Source organism: Triticum urartu, chromosome 5, assembly GCF_003073215.2.
Source record: "Triticum urartu cultivar G1812 chromosome 5, Tu2.1, whole genome shotgun sequence".
Taxonomy (NCBI): Eukaryota; Viridiplantae; Streptophyta; class Magnoliopsida; order Poales; family Poaceae; genus Triticum; species Triticum urartu.
The window spans coordinates 528,215,830-528,232,632 of NC_053026.1; the positions used below are offsets into that span (position 1 = coordinate 528,215,830).

General features: G+C 46.0%; 2 protein-coding genes across 4 annotated transcripts; one reads left to right on the top strand and one right to left on the bottom strand.

The window, feature by feature from the left end:
• The first annotated feature begins 4,218 nt into the window (after positions 1-4,218).
• LOC125510391 lies at positions 4,219-7,466 on the top strand. The gene is made up of 2 exons (XM_048675549.1): positions 4,219-4,401; positions 5,233-7,466. The coding sequence occupies exon 2, from the start codon at positions 5,252-5,254 to the stop codon at positions 7,424-7,426; it is 2,175 nt and encodes a 724-aa protein (XP_048531506.1). The 5' UTR covers positions 4,219-4,401; positions 5,233-5,251; the 3' UTR covers positions 7,427-7,466.
• Positions 7,467-10,132: 2,666 nt separating this feature from the next.
• LOC125510392 (uncharacterized protein At2g39795, mitochondrial-like) lies at positions 10,133-12,532 on the bottom strand. Of its 3 annotated transcripts, none has more exons than XM_048675553.1 (4): positions 12,279-12,532; positions 11,846-12,195; positions 11,566-11,752; positions 10,133-10,545 (listed from the first exon to the last, which is right to left on the bottom strand). In XM_048675553.1, the coding sequence occupies exons 1-3, from the start codon at positions 12,480-12,482 to the stop codon at positions 11,593-11,595; spliced, it is 714 nt and encodes a 237-aa protein (XP_048531510.1). In that variant the 5' UTR covers positions 12,483-12,532; the 3' UTR covers positions 10,133-10,545; positions 11,566-11,592. The 3 variants fall into 3 exon arrangements, with proteins under 3 accessions (XP_048531510.1, XP_048531509.1, XP_048531507.1); XM_048675552.1 differs by having other exon boundaries at positions 10,134-10,558; XM_048675550.1 differs by lacking the exon at positions 10,133-10,545 and having other exon boundaries at positions 11,248-11,752; positions 12,279-12,531.
• Between the last annotated feature and the right edge of the window lie 4,271 nt (positions 12,533-16,803).

Sequence of the window (16,803 nt, forward strand, 5' to 3'; positions counted from 1 at the left end):
TCACCAAATGCTCTTGATGGGGCAGAGGAGGCAGACAGAGGATGTTGATGTGGTAGAGAGCTCGTCACGGGAGAAGAGGGGACGCTCCGCTGCTTGGGGGATCGGAGAGGACGTCGAAGAGGCAGTCCCGCTCGGTGCTTGCCTTCTCGGGTGGAGGGAGGAGGCCTGCTTGGGGAGGCGTTCGACGGTGGAGTCGCTCGGCGATAGTGGTCGTCCGTGGGGGTGCTCCGTGCTCGGCAGCACTGATGTGGGGTGGTTGGGGGCAAAGGCGGCAGTGGTCGGACCGTCGGGGTGGAGGGCTGCCGGCGGCGGGGGGGGGGGGGGGGGGGGCGACGGCGGGGCTGTGTTGGTGTGGGCCGCCAGCTGCAGAACTCGGGATCTAGGGCGGGCGGTGGTGGTGGGGTGGCTAGGGGCGGCGGCGGGGCTGCGGTGGTGGGGGGCGCCGACGGCGGGGCTGCGGTGGTGGGGGACGCCGACGGTAGTGCTCGGAATCGATCTACGGCGGTCGGCGCGGTCAGTGGAGGGCACGGGTAGGATTTGGGGGAAGTTGTTTGCGGATCTGTGGTCTGGAGGAGGGCCGGCACGTCTAGTTCTTTCGGCCCAAAAGTTTTTTTCTTTTGTCTATCGCGCGCTTTTCCCTCGATTGCGCGCGCTTAGGCCCAAAGATATTTGGGTTTCGCGCCAAAGGCGGACCCGGCAGATAATGGGCCGTAGGAGAGTTCTCCCGGCAGATATGACGCCCTTAAGTGTACCGGCAGTTCCAATGCCCTTGCTGTTGATGTTCTCCCGGCAGTTTCTTTGCCTTCAGCTACTTATACTGGCATTTGTAAATGTCCCGGCAATACTTTTGCCCTTGTTTTTATACTTCTCCCGGCAATTAACTGCCCCCAATCAAGTGTTGTGGTGTAGTGAAACTCGTTTTCCAAAACATCTCGTCTAATTCCCGTCATCCAAACAACCACTAAGCATGTCCTTACCTAGGACTTGTAGCTGACCATCAACTATAGATTATGGTGTCCAGATGCTCTTTAACTTTAGCAATTAGCTGGCTTCTGTCTAACGTCAACCTTGTCAATGATCTTGTGGTGCATGTGTTAATTACCTGGCTATTTATCTTAAAAATGATGTGGTTTAGTGTAGTTACAGGATAAAAAGAGTAAAAAAAAAGTATGGCAATGATGAACAATTGAACAGTTGGATAGTCCAGGACATTCAACTTCATTCAACTAAGATCGCTCAAAACTAAAGCAATGAATTGAGAAAAGCATATCCATCTTTAGTTTATACTCTTTGCTCTGATTGCAAGAAACGCATCCTCCTAATTCAATGCTTCTTTATTCTTCTGCTACTTTAGCGTTGTGTACTACAAGAAAGGAATAAGGAGAGCGAGAGCAAGAGACCTGGATGGTCTACCAAGCTCTATATATTAGAGCTCAATTATGTATTGATAAGGTATGCCTCAGTAAAAAGATAGACAAATCTTTCGATGTATAGTTGTTCTCGGTCCATCCATTATAAGGTATGAACAGGTCACACGTGCATACTCTTTTTTTTACTAGTTTATCTATATTCGGTGACTGTTTCTAGTTATGAACAACACTTGTCTCGGATGAGGTGCCTATATATGTGCAATAGCGTGAACTCTTGCATTCTTCATCTCGTGGTGCTTCTGGTTAGGATTATTATTAGAGTATCAAACGTAGTATATTTCCTTACACCCTGCTTGTATGATTGTAGATTTTTTTAGGGGTATATGATTGTAGATAAGATAATCATATATATGATGATTGTAGATAAGATAATCATATATTATCTCCTGGCAATTCCAATCAGCCTTTCATCTAGAATTCAGTTAAATGTAATTTAAGTGTTAGAGACCCATATGAATTGATATGTCTATTATTATTTATTTGATGTGGGATGCATGTGAATTCTTAATTAAGTATAAAAAATGGTATAATTCACTAAGGTTTCATTGATGTTTGTTTACCAAGTTGAAATTTGTTACTGTTATTATTATAGAAAGCAACCATGTTCGGTCGATCGACCTCAACCTTCGCCAGTAGCGCGCGTCATGCAATCCACATTGATCCGCTGCTCCTTGTTGCACCATGTCGCCCGCTCGTATGTGAGAGCCACGCCCCCACCCCACCCCTATGCAGGCCCCGCCCACCAACAATGTTGAACCTTATCAACTCAGGCGCGAGCGATTCTTCCCAACACCATTTTGTTGTTACCGCATCTGGTTCTGCTGCGGTGACCCCACAGGGCTAGGACGGGGTCCCATTAACGCCCATGGTGTGGGTGTGGCTAAAGGGGATGCCCTATGACCAAGCTCCAAGCCGAGCAGGCACCGTGCTGGAACCGGCAAGGCATCATGCTACAATCGACAACCGTCGCGGCTGGAGATGAATGACCCCGGTGTTGAAGACGCGGTGACCCCGTCCTAGAACTGGCTGACATCTTTGCTACAACTACAGTGAAAAATTGTTGGAATCAGCCGATGACAAAGCTGGAACAGGAGGACGACAAAGCTGGAACAAGAGGACGACAAAGCTGGAACTGCACTCACTAGATGCTACAATGGTGATCGCGGTGAGCTAGAACTGACGACCACTCGTGCTGGAACCGTCACCTTGGGCTGTTGCAACGATGCTATGACCGGCCGAGCCGTCACCTTGGGCTGTTGCAACGATGCTATGACCGGCCGAGCGAGAAGCGGGAACTCGCAGTTGACGGCAATGGCGGAGACAGGCCTGAGGCAATTGGGGCTATAGCCCTAGGCCTAGCAACAATAGTCTTTGCAATTCCTTCTTACAAAGTATACAAAATCACTGGAGGGCATCACTCAAACTAGCTTAGCCCTAGGTGTAATTCGATATTAGCTCCGCCACTGGTTGACGGTGCTGGAACTGGGCTGTAGAAAAGCCGCACCCAAGTCGGTGGTGCTCGGGGTTGCTAGACCGATGGCGAGGGAAATTAATGTGACCAATGATGCGTTCTCCTGTGACCGTGGAGGCATTTTGCTGGGACTGGTGAGGCATTCTCGTGCGACCACTCGACTATAGCGTTGGTGGTTCCAAGGCAGGTGAGCCAGGCAGGAGGTTCTCCGACGACCAGTTGACATGTTGCAACCAGCGACGACGAGAAGCTGCTAATGGGCGATGGGTCGTGCTTCGACGACGACGGTGAGGTTGCAAGTGGGAGCAACAATCGGGTGTCCAAGCATGCGCGGACAGTTCTTTCATTTTGAAAAAAATGTTCTGAAAATAAAAAAAATCATGATTTTGAAAAAAATTGCATATTAAAAAAATGTTCATGAATTTGAAGAAAATTTCGCAAATTAGAAAAACGTTCACAAAAAATCAAAAAATGTTCATGATTTTGAAAAAAATTGCATATTAAAAAATGTTTATCAATTTGAAGAAATTTTCGCAAATTAGAAAAATATTCACAGAAAATCAAAAAATGTTCATGAATTTGAGCAAATTGCGTATTAGAAAATGTTCATGAATTTGAATAAAATTTCGTGAATTAGAACAATATTCACAGAAAATGAAAAAATGTTCATGAATTTGAACAAATTTTGGTGAATTAGAAAAAATATTCACAGAAAATGAAAAAATGTTCATGAATTTCAAAAACTGTAACCAAATTCAAAAAAATCCATCAGTCCCAAAAATGTCGGCAGATTGGAAAAATGATCATGCATTTCATAAAAATGTTTGTGAATTTTGAAAAAAATATTCATAGATTTTAAAAATGTTCATGAGTTTCAAAATAAAGTTTTCAATTTATAAAAAAATGTTCATGAATTTTCGTAATTTTGGAAAAATGTCCAATTTTTTTGAAAGATGTTCGAAAAAATTGGAAAGAAAAATATAAAATAAATAACTCTAAAAGGAAGAAAAACAGAAAAGAAAAAGTAACAAAATGTAAAAAGAAAAATTATAAGGAAAAACAATAAAATACGGTTCGGGCACACGTCGAGTGGGGAAGAAACCCAACATGGGCCGCCCAAACAGAGTATCGGGTGCTCGAGTGGGTATGGCCTAGGTCGCTAACGCGCTATCTAAAAAAAAAGGTCGCTAGCGCGCGCGCCAAATAGGAGAACCGCTCAAAAGAAAGACCGCTCAAATAGGAGAAGCCAGCTGTACACATGCTCTTGCCTCAAAAAAAAGAAAAGAAAAAAAAGCTGTATACCTGCTCGCCCCGACACACTGTCTGCTGCTGCCATGACCAGCAACAAGTCTTGGTCTTTCTTTCAAGAAAAACCAAGTCTTGGTCTTCCACCCCACCCACCCCGGCTGGCCACTACTGCTCGCTGCCTTGAGGAAGGACCCGCCGGATCCGCACCTCGCCGCCGCCAATCCAGCCGCCGGCCGCTGCCCCGACCTCGAGGTGAGGGCCCAACCAGCGTCTCCTCAATTTATCAGCGCCCCTCCATTCTTCTCTTCCTACGCTACTACTACTAGCTCTCTTCCGTTGTGGTTGTGGCCCAATGACCCACCCACCCGAGATCTATCTTCTGCTACTAGCTTACTACGTACTACTACTACTACTACTACGAGTTTCTACGAAGCTCATCTCCTAATGTACGAGTTTATCTTGTCGCAGATACGGATGTATCTAGATGTATTTTAGTTCTAGATACATCCATTTCTGCGACGAGTAATTTGGAACGGAGGGAGTAGCTCACTGTCGCTGTAAATTTCTACTTCTCCTAAGGAGTTCCGAGGTTCTGTGATTCTTCTTTTGCTAACCTGTCTGTCTCCAGTAGATTTCACAAAGTTGAATCCTACCTAGAAAGAAAAGCAGCATATTCCGATGCTTCAAGACAAATAGCAATCCTCATTGTCATAGAAAGCTGTGATTTCGTGAACAAAAGCACAAATCATTTTGTCACATTCATGTTGGTTTGTGGACATTTGCTGCGACTTTTTAAACCATGGGGGTTCTTTTCTCCGCATGGCATGCATTTGCATTACTCACAGGCTGACCACATTTCCAGTGGCCGATAGTTTGTAAAGAAGCAGTGTAGCCAGGTTCAATCCACACTCAGTATGTACGGTAACAAAGGAAAAATTCTGAGATTACACATATATACAGTAAAAAAATATGAAATAAAAAAAATCTCAATGGACGTAACTCATTTCATTAGTTTGCTCTCATCAGAGATATATATACAGTGGCCAATTTAACTTGCATTTGATTTACATGTGTCTCCAACAGTTTCAGTGGGAGCGGAGCAATGGGCGGAGGGCTAGCATCGTTTTGGGAAGAACGGAACATCCAGACACTGGTGATCCTCAGCTTCGCCCTGCAAGCCATCCTCCTCTGCTGTGCAGGGATCCGGCGTAGTCGAGAAGCCTCGGGTGTGCTCAGAATCCTCCTCTGGCTGGCCTACCTGATGGCCGACTACACCGCAATCTACGCCCTTGGCCACATGTCCATCACCATGAGCAGGAGCAGGTCTCCTCCAGGTCCAGGCGACCACCAGGTGCGGATGGTGCCATTCTGGGCTCCCTTCCTGCTGCTCCACCTTGGCGGGCCGGACACCATCACCGCCTACGCCTACCAGGACAACCAGCTCTGGCTGCGCCACCTGCTCACGCTCGCGGGGCAGGTGCTCGGCGCCATCTATGTCATGTACCTCTTCGTCGCGCCCGGCAGGAACCCGGCCGGGACGTTGCTCGCCGCCGCCGCGTTGATGTTCGTCACCGGCTGCCTCAAGTACGGCGAGAGGACGTGGGCGCTCAAGTGCGGCGGCATCGACAGCATCAAAAAGTCCCTCGATGACGACGGCAAGTCGTCGGCCACAGGTGGCCCTTACCATGGGAGGGAGGGGGCAAAGAGGCTGGACACGGAGGAGGTCCTGCTGGGGGCACACCACATGCTCAATTTCTGCAAGGGCCTCCTGGCTGATGGCCCGGTGATGCAGAAATCTGAGTACGAAGTCATGCGGCAAGGCATCCAGCTCAACGGCGGCAACTACGTATTCCATCTGGCCGCGATGGAGCTCTCCCTCCTGTACGACATACTCTACACCAAGGCAGCGGTGCTCCACACCTGGCACGGCTTGTGCATCCGGATCGTCGCGCCGCTCTCCGTGGTCGCTGCGTTTGTGCTGTTTCAGCTCAGCAGCAAGGACGCCTACAGCAGGGCTGACATCGCCGTCACCTACGTCCTGCTCGTGGGAGCCATGGCATTGGAGCTCGCGTCGTCTCTCAGGGCGGCAGGCTCTTCCTGGGCGTGCGCGTCCTACCATGCCCGGGGATGGCACTGGCTCTGCGACACGGTGATGCGCCTCCGCCGAATGCTCAAGGTTGGAGCAAGGAGGAGTGCCTCCCTGGACTCGCTTGGGCAGTACAACCTGCTGGACCTCTGCACCGACGCCAACAAGGACGGCCACCTGAGAGGCAAGATCGCCAAGATGATTGGACTTAAGGACCAATGGCAGAAGATGCACTACTCGAGCACCGCCCCCGTCTCCGACGCCATCAAGACTCTGGTTCTGAGAGAGATCAGGAAGAGGAAAATAGATGATCTGAGGAATGCACGGGGCAGGTGGATCCTCAAGGAGAAAGAGATGTACGAGGATCTCACGCGGATCGCCGACGACACCGAGCTGGACCGTAGCATCATCGTGTGGCACATCGCCACCGATCTCTACCTCTCCATGTGCCCTGGCCCTGACCCTGACCCCGACAAGGAGGTCCGGGACAGCATAAGGGTGCTCTCCAACCACATGCTGTTCCTCATGGTGGTGCATCCCTACCTGTTGCCCGGAGTCGTTCGCACCGGCCGGTACAAGGAGAACTTGAAGTACTATGATATGGTGTGGTGGGTTAATTTGAAGGCCACCAAGGAAAGCACCATGAAGCTGTCCAGATCGGAGATCATCAACAAGATAGCCGACTGGCAGCTCCCGGCTGATTCAAGGCGGGAGTACATTTACGGCATCGGCGAGGAAGCTGCTGACGACGTCGGCGACAGGCCGGTCTATGCCGATGGATCCTGGCTCGCCGGGATGCTGCGCGGGAACAGGTGGCACTTGTCCGCTGCTGACATGCTGGAGGTGATCGCCGGCGTGTGGGTGGAGATGTTGTGCTATGCGAGCCACCACTGCGGCGAGGAGTCCCACGCCAAGAAGCTAAGCACCGGAGCAGAGTTCATGAATGCCGTCTGGCTTATCATAGGGCATGCCATGGTGTACGACAGATACGCACCGTCTGCTGAGGGCTTGACAGGGGGTTTAGGGCTTAGCAACCCTCCGTGCAAGCGGAAGATCCCTGCCAGATGGATGCAGCAGCCGGAGGCGGACGTAGGAGCCCGACCGCCTGGTGTACCACCCGGTGTTCACCAGGTTGATGTTGAAGCACGCCAAACACCGAGCACATCAAGTGCGCAAAGACATCACCAATAAAACCAATATGTGCTACTCCTATTAATAATTTTATTTAGGACATGCAAGATAGACCCCCCCCCCCCCCCCCCCCCCCCCACTCCTATTCAAGTGATTCAACAGCGCTGGGCTCTACTGCATGTATTCCTCCCGAGGAGCTCTCGGCGCCAAAGCTTCTCCAGGCTCCAAGTGGATGTTATGGTGCTTCTTCTAAGTAAATCGTCACGCGAGATCTTCTTCTGTGTCCTTGTAGTTTATTATTGTGTTATCTCTGTACTAGAAATCTATTCAAATTCTGAACTTCTGTCACGGAGACAGTCTTATGGAATATTTTGTGTTGATTTATGATTTCGATATGGCTGAGATAATTCAAAGGCTGCCTGGTTTGGAAATCCACTCAGCCCCTTTTTCACAAGCTGAAATTGACAGGGTCGTTAAGATGATTCCGGCTGATCGAGCACCTGGGCCCGATGGGTTTAATGGACAATTTTCGAAGGTTTGTTGGAATATTATAGCACCAGATTTTTATTAGTTTGTTCTAAAAAAGCAGTTGTTTATCAGTTATGCTCTGACTTTTGGGAGGGAAAGATTTCCTTGGATTGTCTGATGCTCAATGATTTTCGCCCTGTCTTGTTGCTGAACCATGTGCTCAAAGTTTCGACCAAGACTCTTGCGGGGGAGACTGCAGTCTTGGATTCTCAAACTAGTTCATCGCAACCAGCACGGCTTAATCAAGAAATAGCACGATCCAGGATTGTTTGGTTGGGACTTTCAGTACTTACATCAGTGCAAAGCTTCTGGTCGTGAGATTGTTATTCTGAACTCGACTATGAGGAAGTGTTCCATACTACGGAGCACTCCTCTATCTTAAACATTCTAAGGCCTCCTTTGGTTTGGAGGAATCTTGTAGGATTTTTAGAGGATAGGATTTTTGTAGGAAAAATTCCTATGAAGCCCTTTGATTTGTAGGAATGGATTCCTATTCCTATATAGGATAGGAATCAATCCTTCACATTTCAAAGGGAAAAAAACATTAGACTAGACTCAATGGAAAAAAATCCTATCCTATGAATCAAGTGACATCTCTTTCCTTATAGGAAGTGAGATGCATGTCACCTCACTTCCTATGATTTTCCTATTCCTATGATATTCTTAGGCCTCTTTTGGTTCATAGGATAGGATTATCATAGGAATAGGAAATTTGTAGGAAATGAGATGACATGTATCTCAAATCCTATGAATAGGAATAGGAAACAAGATGTCATTTGGTTCACACCAAAAGAAATTTTCCATTGAGTCTAGGCTCATTTTTATTTTCCTATGAAATGTGGAGGATAGAAACAAATCCTATGTAGGAATAGGAATCCATTCCTATGAACCAAAGTGCTCTAAAGGAAAAAATCCTATAAGAATCCTATCCTCTATAATTCCTATGAAATTCCTCCAAACCAAAGAAGGCCATTTACCCTATGAACCAAAGCACAATGGATTCAATGACAAATGATTCATGTGGATAAACATGTTGTTGAGCTCGGGCTCGTCTTCGTTTGTGTGAAATGGTGTGCCTGACACTGAATTCAAATGTCGCAGGGGCGTGCACCGAGGTGATCCATTGTCTCCGTTATTATTTGTCTTGGCAGCAAACTTGCTTCAATCTCTACTCAACAAAGCTTGGCATGAGGGGTACTTGCGCCTCCCAATCGGCCAACCCGCCTCTGAAGATTATCCGGTCATCAAATAAGCTGACGACACAATCCAAATCTTGCCTGCGGACCAGGCCGATCTTCAGACGGTCAAAGCCCTGCTTGATACATATGCCTCTGCTACAGGTCTGATAATAAAACTGCAGCAAAAAGCTGATTCCTATCAATCTTCCGGCTGATGCGGCCTCTGATCTGGCTAATGTGTTGGGGTGTCAAGTTGGAACCATGCCATTCACCTATCTTTGCCTCCCCTTGGTCACAACGCGACCAACTGTGAGAACACTGGTTGATAGCATTGAGCGTCGTCCCATGAGCATGACCATTTGGCTCTCTTATGGAGGGAGAGTTCAGCTTATCGACTCTGCTCTATCGTCTCTCCTTTCATTTGCCATGTGTGTTGCCAAAGCTTCCCATCAAGGTGATTGAGTTGTTTGATCGTGCTAGAAGGCATTGTTTATGGAGAATGGTGGGTTGATCGTGCTATGCGGCATTGTTTATGGAGAAAGGTGGTTGATCGTGACGCTCGCTCTCATTCGTTAGCTGCCTGGGAGCTAGTATGTCTACCGAAGCAGAAAGGGGAGCTGGGGATTTAAACATCAAAGTGAAAATCAAGCCCTTCTTCTCGAGTTTATTCGTAAATTCATACTTAAGGCTGATGTCCCTTGGGCCATGTTGTTGTGGTTTAAATATTATGGGATCGAGATGCAAACTTTGCTCTCCCTCTCTCTATTGAAGCCAGAGAAGAACTAGATTCCTTGCAGATAAAGATTAATCAAGTGGGACTAAACCCTATGTCTTCTGATGATTGGGTTCTGTGATTGGGAGATGTCAACTATAAAGCTCATAAAGTCTATAAGTACTACTCGCTCTGTTCACTATTATAAGATGTTCCAACTTTTTTCTGAATCGGATATATATATATATATATATATATATATATATATATATATATATATATACGCATTTTAGTGTGTTTGTTCACTCATTTCAGTCTGTATGTAGCCCATATTGAAATACCCAAAACATCTTACAATAGTGAACGGAGGGAGTATTTCAGAGAGCTTAATCCACACAGGTAATATCACCATGATTTGGAAGTAAAAAATGTTCTCCCTCCGTAAAGAAATATAAGAGTGTTTATAGATCACTAAAGTAGTGATCTAAACACTCTTATATTCGTTTACAGAGGGAGTATCATGAAACACAAGGTTTTTGCTTGGCTAATGCTCATGGACAGAGTTAAGACCAGAGATATGCTCTGTCAAAGACATCTCAATATTGGTGATGATCACTTGTTTACTCTGCCCTTCTGGTGAGCTTGAAACTAGCAAACATTAGTTCTTTACCTGTCACTTCAGTACTGTTTGCTGGAATGTGCTCCATATCCAGTGATACCTCATTGTCACTTCAAGACATGTTTGATTCTTCGGCTAGAGCCTGGCCACACCCACTGTTCAAATAAGTTAATCCCTCTGTTCCGAATTAGTTGTCTTAGATTTATCTAGATACAGATGTATCTAGAAGTGTTAGACACACCTATATCTAGACAAATCTAAGAAAACTAATTTGGGACGGAGGTAATATTATCCTTGCTGCTTGGAACATTTGGAAACTAAGGAACAATTATCATTTTGATGATGGTGTGGAGCCCTCTGTCCAGGCCTGGATTGCTATGCTTAAGATTGACTTGGGCGTCCTCAAATATAGAGTACCCTCTCACCTAGCCGAGTTCCTAGAAACCTTCATCCCCACTATCTTCTTGTAACTTCTTTTTCTTTGTTGTTTGTTTTCTGCACTAAGCCCCTTCCCCTCCAGTCTATGTAGCCTTTCTGCTAACTCGTTGTACAGTGTACATTATTTTTATTAAATTAAGTAAGCAATAGAAGCCTCTCCTGCTGTATTGTAGCTAAAAAACAAGTTCATAGATAAGATTTTAAATCCTGCAGGTAATCAAAATTGCATATGTTTGCTTAAAGTTATATCAGCTTCCCCATTTAACTCCCTTTTAGGGTCCTCCGTGAAATGGGACAAAAGGGCAAAATGTTCAGTGTGTCCAATATTAGCATTTCACAAAGATAAATAAAGCTCATGCACTGAGAACACTCCTTTCACACTTCAGAAAGTGGAGACTAGCAAACATGAACTTCATCAAACTCTATATTTAGACGATTTGCAGACCTTGTGACAGGTAGCCACAAGACCAAATCATTTTTGAAAATAACCAACTACAAGATGGATTGTTGCTTCTTTTACCTCACAAAACGTTTATGGCTCATTTCTTACTACTACTCTCACATATAATTCTACACACGAGCTTGCTTCCATAGTACAAGTGCGTTAAACTCTAGCTTATCTTACGAGTTCTATCTGAAGCTCAATTTGTTCTCAAACTCGCAACATTGTGTCGCCCCATTCATCTCATAACTCTGAACATATGTATGAGAATGAACATCTCACCTGCTAACAAGCCTGCAACTCCTTAGCTTACTTCTCGACGAACGATTCGACTGTCTTCAGCCACTGGAGCATCTCCATCTTCTCCTTGTTCGCTACGTAGTCGTGCAAGAACTCTGCAAGCTCGGCATCCACCTCCCTCTCCTGCAGGAACTTCTTCACCACCTCCCTCTCCGCAGGCTCCAGCTTCCTGCGCCTCGAGGTCAGCCACAGCAAACAATATTCAGAAAGCACAGAAACCATAGCACAAAGCGAAAATGGACTGAACAAAACTAGACCGTACGTGAAGTCGCGGGCACCGCGGTCGTCGGTGGCGGCGCCGGCGCCCCTGAGGGTGAGCACGTGGCGGACGGCGAGTTGGTCGGGCCAGGCGGAGCAGATGAAGCCGAGGACGCGGTCGGCGCGGGCCACCTCGACGATGAGGCTGAGGTGGAGGCGCGGCCCTTGCTCGAGCGCCTCGACCCGGTTGAAGAGGGACGCGTCGGGGGGCAGCTCCGCGACGCCGTCGAACAAGGTGGCGTCGATCTTGATGGCCTCCTCCCCGGCCCCGGCGCCTCGGCGGGCGGCGCGGAGGCGCACCCACTGCTCCCCCGGGCGGTCCTCCACGGCGAAGGACTTGAAGCCCGTCGGCGGCTGCGAGCGGACGGCGGGCAAATCAGACGGGGAGATCACGTGCGGTAGAAAAGGGCGAGGAGTGAGGGGGAGAGGGGCGGTACCTGGTGGGGAGGGCGGCGGTCGGCGACGTAGGAGATCTCGGAACGCAGGAGGCGGAGCAGGCGTTCGTCGAGCGGGGAGCGCAGCGACGCGAGGGCGGAGGCGGCGGCGGAGGAGAATGACGGGACCAGCCTGGGCGCCGTGGGGGCGGCCGGCGAGAGGAGAGAGGGGAGCGCGCCGCGGTGGCGGAGGAGGGCGCGCGCCATGTGCTCGACTCTTTGCCTGGACGACAGGAGCGCACCGGGGAATGGATGCGATCGGCGCTAGGAAATGGGCCAGGCCCTGACGCATTTGGCGCGTCAGCAGGCCCCCAGATTGTTATTCTAGCCCAGCTGTGGTTTCACCCCCACACGGGTCTAAAAAAATATATTCATTCTAATCATATGAGGACTAATAAAATTAAAAATATTCTCCCTCTGTTTTTATTTACTTTGCATATTAGCTTTGACTGAAGTCAAATTTTATAAAGTTTGACCAAGTTTGTAGAAAACAAAATAAACATTTACAGTAAAAAAATTATATGATGTGAAAATATATGCAATGATGAATCCAATGGTATTGATTTGGTGGTGTATATGTTAATACATTTTTCTACAAACTTGTTAAAAGTATATAAAATTTGACTTTAGACAAACCTAATATGCCGAGTAAATAAAAACGAAGGAAGTATATGATTTGCTGAATTAATTATTGAGGTGGGTCTTTGACTATGCATGTTGGCATGCTCGTGGTGTTTTTTTTCATGCATGCTTGCATGTTGAGGTGGCATGCATGCATATTGAGAGAAATAGATTAATGGGGTTCATTATTTAGTTATATATTTGCCTAAAAAACTATTTAGTTATATATATCCTACAACTAAAATAAAATCAAAATCAACAAATTATATAAATTACAGTTTCAAAGTCTCATATTTTTAATCAAAATACTAATGTTCATTTAACTAAGTCTGGCTGAAATAATTGCAGGCAATTCTTTAGCAACACATGGAATATAATTTCTAGTGTATATCTTTTTTTGTTAGATTTATACACACTGGTAACCTTCTACAGTTCTGTAGATATTCTAAGACTAGTACAAACATGGGCACTTATAAAATGCATATAATACATTCAGATACCTAAGTTATTTTTAGAACAATATGGTAGCTTTTTATCCGCTTAAAATTACATTGAAATCCATCGTAAAATAATTTGAACAATGCAAACCGAATTACTAAAATGTAATAATTTACCAAAAACTATTTTTCCTACTTAGCATAATTTTTTTGTAACAATAAATATTAGAATTGTATGACATATCTCTATCTCAACATACATAAGTGTGGTTATTGTTATACTATTAGTTGTGTTAATTATTTCACAAAACAAAGATTTAAGATAATTTTTCAGATGGTGAATCTAAAATAGACCACATACATTTAGTGGTAAGAGTTCGTTTTGGGAAATAAAAAGATTAATATAAAGAGGTTACAATGGTTGTTTTTAACTAATTTATGCCATAAAAATAGTTGTATTGCCTAGACGTATAGAGAAGGGAGAAAAAAGCATGGAGCCAGATCAATCTCCTATCCTCGCGCTGATAATACTCCTTTATGAAAAAAAAACCTGGATGTAATCATTGGTTTCCTAAATGGCAGCAACCTTCGAGAGACCACTATAGAGTTGTCATTATTTACATGAGAGTGAACACCTTGCACGCAGCGGTAGCTAATCGTAGTTATTTAGTCGGTCGTGCACCGCGAGGTGATCCGTGCAATAGAATTTGCCAAAAAGAGAAAAGTGGACATATATCGCTTGATAGCAGCAAATACAATGCACACGTCGGTCTGGTGGACTCGGCTAGGATACTATTTTGACGCACAAAGGGACCTGTCGTGCAGTGTGGGTAATGCTTTTTAATTCGATGCGGCAGGGCGTGGTTGAGGATTGAGTTTATTATTTCGATGGCGGTGTATGTGTTTTTGACCGAGTGGGCATTGCCAATTATGCCTCTGCACACCTGAATGTAAAAAAAAAATCGTTGATGGGTGGTACACGTAGTACATAATAGCCCGAATAATTAGAGCAAATAATTGAAGATTAGTTGTCAACACGATTACAATAGTTCTACTGCACCAAGTGTGCACACAGACCTGCTAATTGCACAACCTATAATTTCAGTTATAATTTTTTTCTCCATCAAGCTCTTTGGCGTCGTCATGGGGGGTACACCCTCTATGTTCCGTACTCTCACTTGCGCACATACAGTGCTCTTGCAGCAGCGTGTCAGCTCGTCTGACAGTGTGTGGTCCTTCGAATACAACAACACGGTGCATATTGCTCTCCAACGAATCGCGACGTAGTGCACGCCATCGATGCGCTGCGTGCAGATGCGACTGCGTGTAGCGATGCACTTCTCCTGTTTTCTGCCAAGAAACATGCAAACCGTAGTAGAAAGATTCAGCAGAAAAACTATTTACTAATAACAACTTTAAAAATAAAACACACACTTGTTAGCAAGACACAAGCAAGACACAAAAGAAAAAGTTGTTCCGGGATTGCAACAGGTAAGCCTCCATCACAAGGTCGCAACACAAACGCAAACGCAAACACGACTAGTCCTTGCGGTCAATCGGATTCGGATCTTGGGGTGTGTAGATGGCGTGTTTGTATATTGCGCTCACGTTGTCACATGTATTGGTTGCAGGACATAGCACATCTACATGGGTTCAACCTATTGATATCAGTTTTCGACCAAATTTACTTACGAAGGGCCAATCGTTGTACCTAATTAAATAAAGAGGAGGGCATGAAAAAACAAAACATGATATGGCCACTCTCGCTCCACACACTGAATCTGAATGCCACACATTTCAAATGTACATTTGAAATGAGAAAGACAACATGAGGACTTTACAGGAGGTCAATTCGTGAATCGTTTTTTTTAAAACTCAATTTTTCAATCTTGGCTAAGTAGGAGTCTCTCCTGTGTAATTATCGTGTGAGTTCCCTTGTCTTGTAACGACGAGACACCCCATCACCACAGCGACAGCTGCTCCGGCAACGACGATCCACACCAGAGCAGTGCGGAGACGGGTCCCTCGGTTAAGCACAGCAACTCGGATCTGCATGATGTTCGTGCCAACAGAGAAGGTGACGGTGAGCAGGGCGACGACCTCCACCGCGGTGAAGACGATGACGATGTCATCGACCGGCGAATGGTCAGACAGGGGCCTTACAATGGCTTCGATCCACAGGGAGTGGCCGAACAAGAGGTTGGCAACAGTGATCACGAAGCGAATGTGAATGTCCATGGCCAATTATGCTTGCACAGATGATGGGGGTCGATATATAAAAGCTCAGTTAGTCGCCGGACCAGGAAAGAACAAACGCAAACCGCCGAACCTGCATCTGCATCGATCACTACACTTCCGCCGTCGTTGCCTCCGCTTTCTGTTCGCTTGTGCGTACACCACCGGTGTGGTCGCCAGCCTGCAACCAACAATACGAGCTTGCCGACCCAGCGTGTATACAGTTTAAAATTCGCTTTGGAATCCACACGCAGGAGTAACATAGAACCGTTACTCACAGCAATTCACAAGTCAACTGCTACCGAAGCCAGACTGCTCTCGTTTATCGTGTTAGCGTTTTTTGTCCCTGTTTTGTACTGCTTTTTTTTTTCTTTCTCTGGACGATCATTGTTGACCTGTTGTTTGTATGTTTTGTGCACCTTTTGACTTTCTGCTTCCGGTGTTGCATCTGTGGTGGCAGGTTCGCGAGAGCCTTAAACGCGCGTGAGTTTGTGCTGGTGCTATGGGCGCATTGGAGGGGAGAAGTTAGGGCATGCACAATGGTTGATAGGATGGTCTTATCTTAAATCTTGCATGTAATTTGGAGATGACAAAAAAGTAAGTCTGCAATGAGTTATATCTTAGCCTTATCTTCAATAACTTGTCATTCCTTAAAATATGATGAGACAAATTGTGCTAAGAGATCATCTATTGTCTTCTCTTAAGGGCATGTACAATGGTTAATAAGATAGTCTTATCTTAAGTCTTGCATGTAATTTAGAGATGACAAAGAAAAATGTCTATAATAGGTCATCTCTTAGCCTTATCTTCAATAACTAGTAAATTCCTAAAAATATGGTGAGACATATTGTACTAAGAGATCATCTCTTGTCTTCTCTTAAATAAAAAAAGACAAACCTTTTCTCATGAGTTCTCTCTCCTCCACCTCATCATTTATCCTACGTGGCACTGCTAAGATAGCACCATTGTACATGCCCTCAAGAGAAGACAAGCCTTTTCTTATGAGTTATCTCTCCTCCACCTCATCATTTATCCTACGTGACACTTGTAAGATAGCACCATTGTACATGCCCTAACACACCAAGCCGGAGAACCGGCGGGACAAACGTAGAGCCGAACACAGCCAAATTGTCATCGGACAATGTCATCATGTAGGCCTTCAACAGGGCCGGTCCTGAGATTTTGGGGGCCTGGGGCAAGACCAAAACCTGGGGCCTTTAATGTAGACATCATAA

Excerpts from the sequence above, each read along its gene's own strand:
- LOC125510391 (XM_048675549.1), top strand. The coding sequence starts at position 5,252 with ATGGGCGGAGGGCTAGCATCGTTTTGGGAAGAACGGAACATCCAGACA.
- LOC125510392 (XM_048675553.1), bottom strand. The coding sequence starts at position 12,482 with ATGGCGCGCGCCCTCCTCCGCCACCGCGGCGCGCTCCCCTCTCTCCTC. Across the intron at positions 12,196-12,278 it reads ACCGCCGCCCTCCCCACCAG|CCGCCGACGGGCTTCAAGTC; the intron begins GTACCGCCCCTC and ends GTCCGCTCGCAG. Across the intron at positions 11,753-11,845 it reads CGCGGTGCCCGCGACTTCAC|GAAGCTGGAGCCTGCGGAGA; the intron begins GTACGGTCTAGT and ends CTCGAGGCGCAG.